General features: G+C 51.1%; 1 protein-coding gene across 1 annotated transcript; it reads right to left on the minus strand.

Moving 5' to 3' along the window:
• Window positions 1-692: 692 nt before the first annotated feature.
• LOC119378991 (uncharacterized) lies at window positions 693-1,946 on the minus strand. The gene has a single exon (XM_049412947.1). The coding sequence runs from the start codon at window positions 1,872-1,874 to the stop codon at window positions 693-695; it is 1,182 nt and encodes a 393-aa protein (XP_049268904.1). The 5' UTR covers window positions 1,875-1,946.
• Between the last annotated feature and the right edge of the window lie 14,377 nt (window positions 1,947-16,323).

The raw sequence follows: 16,323 nt of genomic DNA on the forward strand, positions 1-16,323 counted from the left end.
CATTTTTATTGGTCATGCATTCACGTCACCAAATACCAGTTTTGGGGTATGCCGAGCTAGTGAACCGGCCGCGAGCGCATCATGAGCGTGGCAAGTAAATCATACTGCACATGTAATGCATGTCGTGATTGTCGTGTTACCGCCTGTCATTTATGCTCGTTGTACAGTCACGTCATCCAATGCCAATTTTGGTGTGTATCAAGCTAGCGAAACGGCTGCGAGCGCATCATGAGCGTAGCATGTAAATCATGTTCTACATTACATGCATGCCATGGTTTTCATGTTACTACCTGTTATTTACGTCCTTAATTCATACGGTCACGTCACGCAATACCAAATTTGGTGCATGTCAAGATAGCGAAACGGGCGCAAGCGCACCATGAGCGGGACATGCATGTCATATATAGCGTACATGACATGGATGTCGTGATCTTGATGTTACCACCTGTCATTTATGTTGGCCATACAGAAATGCTTTGTCGTACCAATTTTGGTATACGTCCCATACATACCAGCGGTCCATCTTATAGAAGAGGCATCCTATCCTGAGGTGGTTCTGTTACTTGGGAAGACAAAGGCGTGGTCGTGGAAAAGTTGAATACTTGCACACGGGATCGATAATATCCTTCGGAAAATCGTTTTATTGGAACAGTTGACACTAACAAACCGACTGAACACAGCATAATCACCGTTCACTGTTCATTTGGTCCAGCACTTCCAAGCCCCTTCAGACTTTCCGCAAGTTCATCCACATCCATTCTCCCTGATGCAGGCGTTGTATAGCGGAACAGGTCGGCCCACGTCCGTGCGGGAGTCGCATTTTGTGCAGTATGGACAACCCGCGGATGGTCGGCCTCGGCGCGACCGTGGGTCTGTCTGGCCTGGGTGCTGCCGGGCTGGTTGGTTTGGGTGCTACAGAGTGGGCTGTCCTGGGTACCGCGGTGCGGCCTGGCCTGGGTACCGCAGAGCGGCCTGGCCTGGGCACCACGGTACTGTCTAACGTGGGCGCCGCCGGGCTGCCTGACCTGGGTGCCGCGGGCCTTGCTGGCTTGAGTACCGCCGCGCTGTCTGGCCTGGGTGCCTCCGGGCTGTCTGGCCTGGCCACCACGGGGCTGTTTCGGCTGGGCATCACGGGCCTGGATGGGCTTGCTGCTACAGGGCTCATTGGCCTGGATGCTACGGGGTTGTCTATCCGTGGCAGGGGCAACCACCTGGGCCCAAGATTTGTGGCTTGGAGTGTCGCCGGTGTGATCCTGAGAGGCCTGGGAACAGCTGGGCCAGTTGACATCGTCGAGGACGGTCCTTGGAGAGGCAGCCTCGGCACCTCGGTGCTTTCTGGCGTCGTCCTTGGCATGGACAGCATGGGAGGACTGGTTGAAGCACATACTGCTGGCCTTGTCCTTTGGCTGCCTTGGAGGCGCGTAATCCACTTGATTTTCAAAAAGCGAGCGGTAATAAACACGTCGCTCTGCAGAAGTCAACCCATGCACTTGTCGGAAGACTGGGGGCACAGGTGGCTCCCGTCGTTCGGATGGTGCAGTGGGCCCTACTTCCCACATTTCTTCTGGCTCAGAAAATACCGGCCTTGATGCACCGGCGACAGGAACCACATAATGGCTCTCCAGGTCCTCCTGAGTCTTCGGTACCCACAAGCTGGATGACTTGTCAGGGCAGGTCTCCAGGTGCCTGCAGAACTCGCTCAGCTTCGAGGGCGCGAGGTGTTCAGGGTTAAACAAACAAGGCCTAAGAAAGGGGCGGCCGATTTGTCTTCTGCACTTCGAAATGTGGATGTCTATACGGGTCCGTTTCACCTTGTGATCTGGGTCATACGGGCACTGGACCATATCGTGCTCTCTGTAGGTGGACATAGCCATTGTCTTTCAGAACGGAGACAGTACTGCAGCGTGGTTCTGTGCGGTTCCTCCACACTCCGTAGCCAGATGCCTCGAGACAACGTGGCAATAAAATAGGATGATGATAATGACTGACACACGAAGGCTCTTGATGCCTGTGCACAATACTTCTCGATTCGCTTTTGATTTTTAAAAAATCTGTTTTTAGTAGCCCTTCGCCAGATACCAGTGCAAATTTTGGCCTGCAAGGCACATTCTAGAGAAAGTTTCACAAAAATAAAACCAAACTGTTCCGCACCTCAAGAGCGGTTCTCTGGAAACAATAGAGCGGATCTCGAAGGCCTCGCTTCTAACAAGTACATGCGCCGGAAGCTATTTTAGCGCCTGAAAACGCGCCAAGTATACATGCTCTGGATATCAGCTGGTGTTGGAGGGAGAAATGAAAGCTTGAAGCATTGAAACAAATAAACGATTGACGCCCTCCCCCCCCCCCAAATAAAAGCTTGAAGCATCATACTACCATGCAACAAGGTGATGAGAGTCACTATACACTAATGTACACGAAATGTTTCGCAAAAAGAAAATTTTCCCGCAGCTCAGTGGCCAAATCTCTCGGACAACAACTCTCCAGGGGTGCTCTTTTGATAAGCGTACATAGCGTGCCTCGATGCTCCTGCTCCGCCGCCGCTCCGTGGATGGTGGACGTATCAACAATGAATGTCGCCACCCTCCACGGAGCGGTGGGGGAGGAGGAGCACTAGGGAGCCTACATGACCGGCCGTTTTTAAGGTGGAGACATCTTAATAAGTGCCTTCAAGAAACTCAGCCAAAACCAGTGGGCAATGGGACACGCTGTTGCCAGCTTCCTCCAAATTCAGCATAATTTTCTGTGCGCCGCCATATTGGGGCCAGCCGCCGCTCCCTCTGGCTACGCGCAGCACTCTTGATCTTCACAAGGGTTACTCGTGATCTTAGACTTGCCGTGTATTCAAAGGCCCTTTTCCAGGCGAAAGCCTTATTAAGGCGAAAGCCTTAGATACATCCAACGCGAAATGTACCCGTCGTTGGCGTCCAGCATCGGCGTCACCACGAGTGATACATCAATTAGCAATACCATGGTGTACAGGGGCGTAGCCAGAAATTTTTTTCGGGGGGGGGGGTTCATCCATACTTTATGTATGTTCGTGCGTGCGTTTGTATGTGTGCGTGTATATATACGCAAGCAAAACTGAAAAATTTCGGGGGGGGGGGGGGTTGAACCCCCCCAACCCCCCCCCTTGGCTACGCCCCTGATGGTGTATGACACCAAAGTATGACGTCATCATGAGAATTACTATGACGTAACACGTATGATGATATTGCCACACACTGTCGGCGGCGGTGTCAACAAAAATGATTCAAGAAAACGGAATAAAGGTAGGCCAGAGGTCACGTGCTGGATAGGTGAATGCATGCAAGCCGACGGCGCATCGAAAGTCGCATGACCTGAATGTCAGTCGATGTCATCAAGGAGCCGACCGTGTGACGTCATCATGAAGTCATAGAGCTCTGAAATTTGTGACGTGATCATAACGTTTCATGATGAGTTCATCACATGACCTCACATGATGACGTCATCACACGCCATCGTCGCTTGGTGAAACGTGTGCCCATCTCGGAGGCAATGCTTAATAACGAGAGTTGAAAATAAAAAGTTGCAAGCCTATGATCGCGGAGGCAATGCAAAAGCACGTTAGGTGCAGAAAGCTTCCTGGGTAAGGATAAATATAATCGAGCGAAATGAGAAGGCTTTCTGTTTCTTGTCATCTTATAGGCAAATGCATATGGGGCCCTATGGCCACATAATACTGAGGTTACGCTGACGCGAACTCGCGCAAGGAAGGCAACAGCTCAGACTACCGCGCTTCCGTACGGAGACGCACTCGCTAGTCTGAGCTGTTGCCTCCCTTGCGTGAGTTCGCGTCAGCGTAACCTCAGTATTATGTCGCCATAGGGCCCCATATACATTTGCCTAAGATGACAAGAAACAGAAAGCCTTCTCATTTCGCTCGATTATATTAATCCTTACCCAGGAAGCTTTCTGCACATAACGTGCTTTTGCATTGCCTCCGCGATCATAGGCTTGCAACTTTTTATTTTCAACTCTCGTTATTAAGCATTGCCTCCGAGATGGGCACACGTTTCACCAAGCGACGATGGCGTGTGATGACGTCATCATGTGAGGTCATGTGATGAACTCATCATGAAACGTTATGATCACGTCACAAATTTCAGAGCTCTATGACTTCATGATGACGTCACACGGTCGGCTCCTTGATGACATCGACTGACATTCAGGTCATGCGACTTTCGATGCGCCGTCGGCTTGCATGCATTCACCTATCCAGCACGTGACCTCTGGCCTACCTTTATTCCGTTTTCTTGAATCATTTTTGTTGACACCGCCGCCGACAGTGTGTGGCAATATCATCATACGTGTTACGTCATAGTAATTCTCATGATGGCGTCATACTTTGGTGTCATACACCATCAGGGGCGTAGCCAAGGGGGGGGGGGGGGGGGTTCAACCCCCCCCCCCCGAAATTTTTCAGTTTTGCTTGCGTATATATACACGCACACATACAAACGCACGCACGAACATACATAAAGTATGGATGAACCCCCCCCCCCCCGAAAAAAATTTCTGGCTACGCCCCTGTACACCATGGTATTGCTAATTGATGTATCACTCGTGGTGACGCCGATGCTGGACGCCAACGACGGGTACATTTCGCGTTGGATGTATCTAAGGCTTTCGCCTTAATAAGGCTTTCGCCTGGAAAAGGGCCTTTGAATACACGGCAAGTCTAAGATCACGAGTAACCCTTGTGAAGATCAAGAGTGCTGCGCGTAGCCAGAGGGAGCGGCGGCTGGTCCCAATATGGCGGCGCACAGAAAATTATGCTGAATTTGGAGGAAGCTGGCAACAGCGTGTCCCATTGCCCACTGGTTTTGGCTGAATTTCTTGAAGGCACTTATTAAGATGTCTCCACCTTAAAAACGGCCGGTCATGTAGGCTCCCTAGTGCTCCTCCTCCCCCACCGCTCCGTGGAGGGTGGCGACATTCATTGTTGATACGTCCACCATCCACGGAGCGGCGGCGGAGCAGGAGCATCGAGGCACGCTATGTACGCTTATCAAAAGAGCACCCCTGGAGAGTTGTTGTCCGAGAGATTTGGCCACTGAGCTGCGGGAAAATTTTCTTTTTGCGAAACATTTCGTGTACATTAGTGTATAGTGACTCTCATCACCTTGTTGCATGGTAGTATGATGCTTCAAGCTTTTATTTGGGGGGGGGGGGGGGCGTCAATCGTTTATTTGTTTCAATGCTTCAAGCTTTCATTTCTCCCTCCAACACCAGCTGATATCCAGAGCATGTATACTTGGCGCGTTTTCAGGCGCTAAAATAGCTTCCGGCGCATGTACTTGTTAGAAGCGAGGCCTTCGAGATCCGCTCTATTGTTTCCAGAGAACCGCTCTTGAGGTGCGGAGCAGTTTGGTTTTATTTTTGTGAAACTTTCTCTAGAATGTGCCTTGCAGGCCAAAATTTGCACTGGTATCTGGCGAAGGGCTACTAAAAACAGATTTTTTAAAAATCAAAAGCGAATCGAGAAGTATTGTGCACAGGCATCAAGAGCCTTCGTGTGTCAGTCATTATCATCATCCTATTTTATTGCCACGTTGTCTCGAGGCATCTGGCTACGGAGTGTGGAGGAACCGCACAGAACCACGCTGCAGTACTGTCTCCGTTCTGAAAGACAATGGCTATGTCCACCTACAGAGAGCACGATATGGTCCAGTGCCCGTATGACCCAGATCACAAGGTGAAACGGACCCGTATAGACATCCACATTTCGAAGTGCAGAAGACAAATCGGCCGCCCCTTTCTTAGGCCTTGTTTGTTTAACCCTGAACACCTCGCGCCCTCGAAGCTGAGCGAGTTCTGCAGGCACCTGGAGACCTGCCCTGACAAGTCATCCAGCTTGTGGGTACCGAAGACTCAGGAGGACCTGGAGAGCCATTATGTGGTTCCTGTCGCCGGTGCATCAAGGCCGGTATTTTCTGAGCCAGAAGAAATGTGGGAAGTAGGGCCCACTGCACCATCCGAACGACGGGAGCCACCTGTGCCCCCAGTCTTCCGACAAGTGCATGGGTTGACTTCTGCAGAGCGACGTGTTTATTACCGCTCGCTTTTTGAAAATCAAGTGGATTACGCGCCTCCAAGGCAGCCAAAGGACAAGGCCAGCAGTATGTGCTTCAACCAGTCCTCCCATGCTGTCCATGCCAAGGACGACGCCAGAAAGCACCGAGGTGCCGAGGCTGCCTCTCCAAGGACCGTCCTCGACGATGTCAACTGGCCCAGCTGTTCCCAGGCCTCTCAGGATCACACCGGCGACACTCCAAGCCACAAATCTTGGGCCCAGGTGGTTGCCCCTGCCACGGATATACAACCCCGTAGCATCCAGGCCAATGAGCCCTGTAGCAGCAAGCCCATCCAGGCCCGTGATGCCCAGCCGAAACAGCCCCGTGGTGGCCAGGCCAGACAGCCCGGAGGCACCCAGGCCAGACAGCGCGGCGGTACTCAAGCCAGCAAGGCCCGCGGCACCCAGGTCAGGCAGCCCGGCGGCGCCCACGTTAGACAGTACCGTGGTGCCCAGGCCAGGCCGCTCTGCGGTACCCAGGCCAGGCCGCACCGCGGTACCCAGGACAGCCCACTCTGTAGCGCCCAAACCAACCAGCCCGGCAGCACCCAGGCCAGACAGACCCACGGTCGCGCCGAGGCCGACCATCCGCGGGTTGTCCATACTGCACAAAATGCGACTCCCGCACGGACGTGGGCCGACCTGTTCCGCTATACAACGCCTGCATCAGGGAGAATGGATGTGGATGAACTTGCGGAAAGTCTGAAGGGGCTTGGAAGTGCTGGACCAAATGAACAGTGAACGGTGATTATGCTGTGTTCAGTCGGTTTGTTAGTGTCAACTGTTCCAATAAAACGATTTTCCGAAGGATATTATCGAACACGTGTGCAAGTATTCAACTTTTCCACGACCACGCCTTTGTCTTCCCAAGTAACAGAACCACCTCAGGATAGGATGCCTCTTCTATAAGATGGACCGCTGGTATGTATGGGACGTATACCAAAATTGGTACGACTAAGCATTTCTGTATGGCCAACATAAATGACAGGTGGTAACATCAAGATCACGACATCCATGTCATGTACGCTATATATGACATGCATGTCCCGCTCATGGTGCGCTTGCGCCCGTTTCGCTATCTTGACATGCACCAAATTTGGTATTGCGTGACGTGACCGTATGAATTAAGGACGTAAATAACAGGTAGTAACATGAAAACCATGGCATGCATGTAATGTAGAACATGATTTACATGCTACGCTCATGATGCGCTCGCAGCCGTTTCGCTAGCTTGATACACACCAAAATTGGCATTGGATGACGTGACTGTACAACGAGCATAAATGACAGGCGGTAACACGACAATCACGACATGCATTACATGTGCAGTATGATTTACTTGCCACGCTCATGATGCGCTCGCGGCCGGTTCACTAGCTCGGCATACCCCAAACTGGTATTTGGTGACGTGAATGCATGACCAATAAAAATGACAGTGGTAACAAGACAATCATTACATGCATGTCGTGTAGGGCATGATTTACATTCCATGCTCATGGGGCGCTCGCGGCCGTTCGGCTAGCTGGATATACACCAAAATTGGTATTGCATGACGTGACTGCACCACGGACTCAAATGACACATGGTCACATGACAATCATGACATGCATGTCGTATAGAGCATGATTTACATTCACGTTCATGGTGCGCTCGCGGCCGTTTGGCTAGCTTGACATAAACCAACATTGGCATTGCGCGACGCGACTGTATGCTTAACTCAAATGGCAAGTGGTAACAATAAAATGATGACATGCATTTCATGTACAGCATGATTTACATGCCACGCTCATGGTGCGCTCGCGGCCGTTTCCCTAGCTTGATATACACCAAAACTGGTATTGGGCGACACGACTGTATGACGAACACTAATGGCACCTGGCGACATGAAAATCATGACATGCATGTCATGTAGAACATGATTTACATGCTACGCTCATGGTGCGCTCACGGCCGTTACCCTAGTTTGATATACTCCAAATCTGGTATTGCGTGACGTGAATGCAAGAAAAAGCGATACCTTGCTTGTACGAGCTCTGAATGGCAGGAATAACCACACCCCTGTGAGTTAGCGTTCCTTACAGCTAACCTGCACCTACACTGTCTGCGTGATAAAAGTCGAATCTGAGCACTCGTACCGTAACCGCTCGTGTTCAGTTTTTAGCTTATCTTGACTACGTTGCATTTGGCGTGTATCACTGTTGTTGTAAAAGCCGATCAAGATGTTGCGGCGTCATGCTATATATTGGAGGATAAGATGCACGTTTTGGGTGACGATGTTGGTGTTTTGATTTTTGCTGGTTGATAAATAGGCGTGGATTCTGAGAATAAATTTTAGTTTAGCAGGAGCGCGTGGTCTACCCCAAGAAACTTCCGGTCACCTCATTTATTATTCTGCAACACCGAAGCCTAAAGCGTTTTTTTAACATTTGTCAGAGTAAGGGAATATTCTTTTTCCACTTTCACATAAAAGAAAGGCGCTTATAGTTAAACACTAACTCTTTTAGTGTTGTGTGTAGCTTAGAAGAATATTTAATTCAAATATTTTGCTAGACACAGGGATAAAAGTGTTGAAACTCTACGGGCTACTCGCCAAGGCTTTTGTTCCCCGCCAATCCTGCTAGCCTACGGGGCGCAGGAAACCGGAAGTGGTCCAGGTCCTGTGTTAGTAAACAGTGAAACCCTCTATAGCCCTGCGGACGTGCCGTTGGACGTCCCACGGGATTTCTCGTGCATCCGCCAGATGTATGTCATGTCTAGAAAAGTAGTCTAATAGACGTCCCACAGTTATTGGTTGCCCATTGGGTTGTTTGGCCACACTGTTGCACTTGCTCCTGCAGAGAGCGGCGCAGTGGGTGTCCAATCTGCAGCTGCATGGTCCTCTGCAGCTCGTCGTCAGCAGCTCGTCAAACGGGTGGTGCAAGCCACCAGAGTAGTCTAATAACACTGGTGTGGCCCTGCGTTCACCTCGGGGGGACATTTGTGGAGGCTATAGAGTGTACAACTTCTGCTCGCGAGCTGACGTCACTAGGCTCCGCCTTTATCCCCCGAGGATATGTCCCCCGTCTGAATACCCCTTTACATACGTGGGGAAGAGCGTCCCCCGCGCCATGACATAGCTGCCAGACAGGGCGGCCAACTGTCCGTTGTGAATGAACGGGGCCCAAGCCAAGCTCTTAAAAAATATCCCGGGCCGGCGCCAGAGGGGGCTCTTGATATGTGCTCCTTAGAGTTACTGTATAGGTAGCATATACAGTAACTCTAGTGCTCCTTAGGGAGCCTACATGACCGGCCGTTTTAGGGTGATGTCAGCCTTTGACCCTGCTGTGTATGCAGTTGTGATGTGCTCGGGTAGATGGCACTGCCGCCTTGGGAGAATGTTGTGCGCGTTCCGGCAGATGGGGGGACCATAGAGTTTCCTAAAATTAACTAGAGGGGACTCTGGCGCTGCGATCGTTCAGCTACCATGGGAATGATGGGTAGTACACAAATTTGCCTAGTCTTCGTGCTTGCGGCTTCAAACGTACTTGTGGCTTTGTTTATTTCTATGTTTTGGTTTTCTTTCGGATAAAAGAATGGATCGTTGTGAACTTCGTGACCTGATTTGAATCGCTGAGCCTAAAGAAGTTAAAGTGGCGAAGTGGAACTGCTGACTTTTGCTGAACTTCGTTTTGCGACACAGCGGATGCAGCCGACGCGGAGCCAAACGGAGCCGAAAGTACGAAGTTTAGACAAATTTGTGTACTACCCATCATTCCCATGCTGGCTGAAGCGTCATGCGTTGCAGCTCCCATAGACACTAGCGCCAGAGTTCCCTCTAGTAAGTATTGTAGGAAACTCTATGGGGGGGACGGTCGCGCGTCGAACGCTCGGAGCCGGAGGCGAAGCTACGCACGGTCTCGCCGTGACTTCCCACGATGTAACTAAGCAGTAATAAACCTTGTTATGTTGATACACAACATCTGGCGACGAGAGGGGATTGCGTCGGACCCGGGGGCAAGCCGAAGCGAAGACATCATATGGTGATGCGCGCAGGCAAGTGAATTTACGACCGGCGGAGTGAAGCACGTCCTTCCCGCGCAAACATGGCGACGTTTGGTCGAGTCGAGGTGTATGACAACAAAGAGCCGTGGCCGTCATACACGGAGCGGCTCGATGCGTTCTTTATCGCCAACGGCATCGAGGACGATGAAAAAAAGAAGTGGATATTCCTGTCAACAGTCGGCACAAGTACGTATGCAACGCTTCGCAGTCTGTTGGCTCCCCATAAGCCTAAGGAGAAAACTTTCAAAGAACTTATATCAACGCTCAACAGCCACTTCAGCCCCGCGCCTTCGGAGATAGCCGAAAGCTTTCGTTTTCACTCCAGGGTTCAACTTGAGAACGAAGGCGTCGCAGAGTTTGTCGCCGAGCTCAGGCAAATTGCAGAACATTGCAATTTCGGCACAGCGCTGAACTGGATGTTGAGGGACAGACTTGTGTGTGGAATTCGTGACAGAGGCGTGCAACAGCGGTTGTTAGTTGAGAAAAACCTCACTCTGGACAAAGCCGTAGAAGTTGCAAGAACGGCAGAGGCGGCAGAACTCAACGCAAGCGAGCTGCGCAAGGGCCATTCCGACAGACCCGCTTCTCCTGCTCAAGAAGGCTTGGCGAACCATCTCAAGTTCAAGAAAAGGCACGCGCACGCACCCAAGGGTCATAAGGTGCAAGAATTGAATCCGAGAGGCAAACCCAAGGCCAGACATCACGAGAAGTTCAAGCCGTGTATACGCTGTGGATCCCGCGATCACAGGCCTCCGGAGTGCAAACATAAACACGAGGTGCTACAAGTGCGACAAAGTAGGTCACTTGGCGAGCTGCTGTTTGTCTAGTGATGACAAGGGAAAGCAGCAGCGGGGTTCTCAAGTGAACACGGTGCAGTCTGCGGACAAGCCACCTGAGTACTACCTGCATTCTCTGCGGACGCAGGAATCCTTGAAGCCAATTACAATGACATTCATTGTCAACGGAGTGCCATTGGAAATGGAGTTAGACTCAGGTTCTCCAGTTTCCATAATCTCGAAGGACACCTACCTGCAGCACCAAGGAGCTTTGCCAGTGCTTTCGCAGACAGACGTCAAGCTCAACTGCATACGTGGAACCATAACGGTGCAGGGATGTCACAAACGATCGCGTTATAAAAGCGCGCGCGAGGCCGCTTTCAAACTGCTACGAGACAGAACGGCGCGAATCGCGCGCCCAAGAAGCGCGAAAGACGAAAAAACAAGCATCAAAAGACGCCGGCGCGCCGCATCCTCCTCACCCACTCGACCAGACGCCGTAAACACGATCGAACGCCTGGCAAGGCCTGGATCTTTCTAGAAGGAGAGGGTGACGCATCCGCGAGCGATGCCGTCGCGATTCGAACATACGAGAAAGCTCTCGCCCTTTCCCCAGGCTTAGCTGTACTGCACGCAGAAGAAACATCCCGACGCTTCTAGAAACCGGGGAAGAAGGGATAAAAGCGTGCAAACGACGAGGCCAGTCAGTCAGTGCAGGCAGTGCAGTCAGTGAGAGAATCGAGACAGGAGTGAGTCAGTCGGCCCGGTGATGGTGAAGTTACGCTAAGTGTGGCTCCGTTAGCCAAAGAAGACGTGTTTATGATGGTGTGCGGTCAATCGCTCGTGGATCTGGAAGAATCCGATGACGACGCCGTGTGAGCCGTGACAAGTCACGACGACGGTTGAGCTACGACGATCAACGCTGGAGCTGGCGTGAGTGTTTCCTTGAAGAGAAGCATTCGTTTACCGTCCAAGTATTGTGGACTGGATACGCCACTATCTATTCAGGACTTTAACGGTCATCGAATAGGTTAATGCATGTGATTGCATTGGTTGCGTGTGATCTGTTTAGCTCCCGTTGTGTAAACACCATCTGAGTTATATTGTGAAGCTGTAACTGGTACCAGCCGAGTGTGCACGTGTTTGTATTATTTGTATTGCCTTAACTGAGAATATATTTCGTTTTCGTTTGTGTTATCGACTCTCGGCTCTGACTCGGTCTTTGGACCACAACCGGCGTTCGCTGGCGCACCAAAGGACCAACCCTAAATTGTCCGCGCTTTCGTGGTGCGTTTTCGGAGGGCCGTGACGCCAGCCCTTAGAATCCGCCCGGCGATTGCCGTCCCGATTAACGGGATCGGTGACAATTATTCTGGCGTCCGCGACACAGGACCTTTTGGTGCACAGTGTGTCCAAAGTAGGGAGAAAGAGCCTTGAGACGTTGATAGTGCTTGCGAACGATTTTTGAGTGTTGCACCGCGTTCCTGCTAACCTGTGTGCAGAGAGTGGTTTGTATTCGAAGTTAGGCAGAGGTTTTGTGCACGCGGCTAGGTTTTGTTGACGGGCATCATGGATCTTGAGAAGTTAGTTGCCCTCGGTGAGAAGATGGGTTTGTCTGGGGCCGAACTACGAAAGTGGGTCAGCCAAAAGGAAAAAGAAGAAAGAGAAAGAGTTAAGGAAGAAAAAGCAGCAGAGCTTGAAAGAGAGAGGTTGGCGGCTGAGAGGGCCATCAAAGAGAGAGAAGCAGAGCTGGAGAGAGAGAGGCTAGCAGCTGAGAGGGAGAGAGAAGAAAGAGAGGCGCAAGAGAGACAGATGCAAGCTGAGATGGCTGAGAGAGAAAGGCAACGGCAGCACGAATTGGAACTCGAACGGCTCCGTTTGCAGCAGCGCACAGAGACTTCCGTCCAGGCTAGAGTGGAGAGCAGCGAAAGGGAAGATCATAGCTTCCGTTTGAACCCAAGCAAACTGCTTGTGGCGTTTGATGAGAGGAAAGATGACCTTGATGCATACCTGCACAGGTTTGAGACAATAGCTAGAAGCCAAAATTGGCCGGAGCAGCAATGGGCAACAGCTTTGAGCACTTGCTTGAGTGGCGAAGCACTCAGTGTGTACGGTAGGCTGACACCTACCGATGCAGCTAATTACGGAAGAGTAAAAGCTGCTTTGCTGAAGCGATTTCGATTCACCGTGGAAGGCTTCCGTGATAGGTTCCGTACGGGAAAACCAGCTGATGGCGAGACGGCAACGCAGTATGCCGCGCGACTAAGCCATTATTTTGACAGGTGGATCGAACTTTCAGAGACGGCACAGGAGTACGGTGAGCTTAGAGAGCTTCTAATCAGAGAGCAATTTCTCACCAGTTGCCACCCGAGCCTGTCGCTGTATCTGAAAGAGAGGAAAGCTAAATCGCTCGAGGATATGCTTGAATTGGCCGACCAATTCTTGGAAGCGCAAGGTGGCACGAATCTAGCCAAAGTAAAAAAAGAAGTTCACGAGGAGTCAAAGAGATCGGCACCTGAAGAAACCAAGCGTGCACCAGAGAGTGTTCCGCGATGCTTTCTGTGTAACCGCGTGGGTCATCGCGCTAACAGTTGTCGGACCAACTTCTCACGCCCCAGTGTGATGAAGTGTTTTAAATGTGGTCAGACTGGGCACAAAGCCGACGCATGTCGAAGTGATGTGAGCAAAGCCCACCAAGCAGCTTGTGCGTATGCCCCGCCAAAAGTGGAAACAGAAGCAGTCAAAGATGAATTAGCCGATGTGAAAAGCAGGAAGATAGATTTCATTGGTGCTGCGGTGACAACAGACTCGACTAAAGGAATGCCGACACTTAAGGGGAAAGTTGGGGGAAAGGAAGTCACAGTACTAAGGGATAGTGGGTGCACCACGGTTATCGTACGAAAGAAATTGGTCCGAGAGAGTGACTTCACAGGCAATTCCACCCCGGTTCGCTTGCTTGATAGTTCCATTCGAATGCTTCCCGAAGCCAAGATCGAGGTTGAGACCCCTTACTTCAGCGGGGCCCTGTGCATGGATAACCCCCTGTTTGACCTAATCGTGGGAAACATCGACGGAGCTCGAGGGCCATACGATCCTGAACGTTTGGGAGAAGCCCCGAAGATGGAGCCCTCGTCAGTTCGGGAACCGCGACAAAAAGAAACCGCGGAAGAGAATCTCAGGAAGGATGTCACCCGAGCTCATACTGAAGCCGAGGCGTCAGAGAACGGCAACAATGCGGCACCAATGGTCACTGTACCGCCTGTGAAGACGCGCCGAGCAGGTGACATTGCAACTGAGCGGCCACCATCATCTGCGGCTCAAAAGATGACGAAGGTGGTCGTCCAGGCAAAGCACCACGACGCGCAGAAGTGGACGAAACACCGAGAACGTTCTAATGAACGCGACCACGCCTTGCCGGTGTCGAATGTGTCAACGGCGGCAGAGACACCCCCTCCGGCACCGTCAAATGAAACGGCTCGCAAGAAAAAGAAGAGAAACAAAAGGAGAGCGAGCGAGCACCGAAAGAAGGGGCGCAAGCGCCACACGAGTTAAACAAGACAAGGTGTTGGGGTTGAAAGTGTTTTTAGTGTTTGAGTTTTGAGTGTGTTGTATTATTATACCCAGTGTCGAGTGTGTATGGCTAGTGAGCCGAAGTGTTACTTGCGTTATTTTATGTGTACAATGCTATCGATATAATTGTATATGCATTATAATCGAAGAGCTTTGTTTTGTGCGTTCGCATTGTTTTATACGAAATGTATGATGGCGTTTTGTACTTATGTACTTGGGTTTATATTTCGACATTGAAATGCCCTGTGAATTGTATTCAGAGTTCTATTATGAATGTGACGCGCATTGTGTGTGGACTGAGTTATGGACCCTGTATGTGGGACATTTTTGGATGTGTATGTGCGCGCTCGTTTGTGTTGTTTGAATATTATGTGATAATATTCTTGAAGTGGGGGGCAGTGTCACAAACGATCGCGTTATAAAAGCGCGCGCGAGGCCGCTTTCAAACTGCTACGAGACAGAACGGCGCGAATCGCGCGCCCAAGAAGCGCGAAAGACGAAAAAACAAGCATCAAAAGACGCCGGCGCGCCGCATCCTCCTCACCCACTCGACCAGACGCCGTAAACACGATCGAACGCCTGGCAAGGCCTGGATCTTTCTAGAAGGAGAGGGTGACGCATCCGCGAGCGATGCCGTCGCGATTCGAACATACGAGAAAGCTCTCGCCCTTTCCCCAGGCTTAGCTGTACTGCACGCAGAAGAAACATCCCGACGCTTCTAGAAACCGGGGAAGAAGGGATAAAAGCGTGCAAACGACGAGGCCAGTCAGTCAGTGCAGGCAGTGCAGTCAGTGAGAGAATCGAGACAGGAGTGAGTCAGTCGGCCCGGTGATGGTGAAGTTACGCTAAGTGTGGCTCCGTTAGCCAAAGAAGACGTGTTTATGATGGTGTGCGGTCAATCGCTCGTGGATCTGGAAGAATCCGATGACGACGCCGTGTGAGCCGTGACAAGTCACGACGACGGTTGAGCTACGACGATCAACGCTGGAGCTGGCGTGAGTGTTTCCTTGAAGAGAAGCATTCGTTTACCGTCCAAGTATTGTGGACTGGATACGCCACTATCTATTCAGGACTTTAACGGTCATCGAATAGGTTAATGCATGTGATTGCATTGGTTGCGTGTGATCTGTTTAGCTCCCGTTGTGTAAACACCATCTGAGTTATATTGTGAAGCTGTAACTGGTACCAGCCGAGTGTGCACGTGTTTGTATTATTTGTATTGCCTTAACTGAGAATATATTTCGTTTTCGTTTGTGTTATCGACTCTCGGCTCTGACTCGGTCTTTGGACCACAACCGGCGTTCGCTGGCGCACCAAAGGACCAACCCTAAATTGTCCGCGCTTTCGTGGTGCGTTTTCGGAGGGCCGTGACGCCAGCCCTTAGAATCCGCCCGGCGATTGCCGTCCCCATTAACGGGACAAGTGACAAGGGAACATTGTCTGTTCATGTACGTCTAGGCAAAACTGCAAGCCAGCAGACACTGCTTGTGGTAGCTTGCAAGAGTCCCAGCTTATGCGGTAGAGATTGGCTTGCAACCTTCAATCTTCTGCCACGCCAAGTAAACGCAACGCAGATGGATTGTGCCACAGTAGAGATCGTACGTGCGATGCTCTTGGAATTTGAAGACATTTTCAAACCGGGGTGTGGGACACTAAAAGGACCACCAGTGCATGTCAAGGTTCGACCTTATGCGGAACCACGGTACTACAGGCCTCGTTCAGTGCCATATGCACTTCGAGTCAAGGTTGAAGAAGAACTTCAGCGGCTGGAACATGAAAACATCATCACGCCAGTGGACCATTCCGATTGGGCTTCACCAATAGTGCCAGTTCTAAAAGCGG

Source organism: Rhipicephalus sanguineus, chromosome 1 (assembly GCF_013339695.2).
Source record: "Rhipicephalus sanguineus isolate Rsan-2018 chromosome 1, BIME_Rsan_1.4, whole genome shotgun sequence".
Lineage (NCBI taxonomy): Eukaryota > Metazoa > Arthropoda > Arachnida > Ixodida > Ixodidae > Rhipicephalus > Rhipicephalus sanguineus.

What these genes read in the sequence shown, in the direction of transcription:
- LOC119378991 (XM_049412947.1), bottom strand. Translation starts at nt 1,874, where the DNA reads ATGGCTATGTCCACCTACAGAGAGCACGATATGGTCCAGTGCCCGTAT.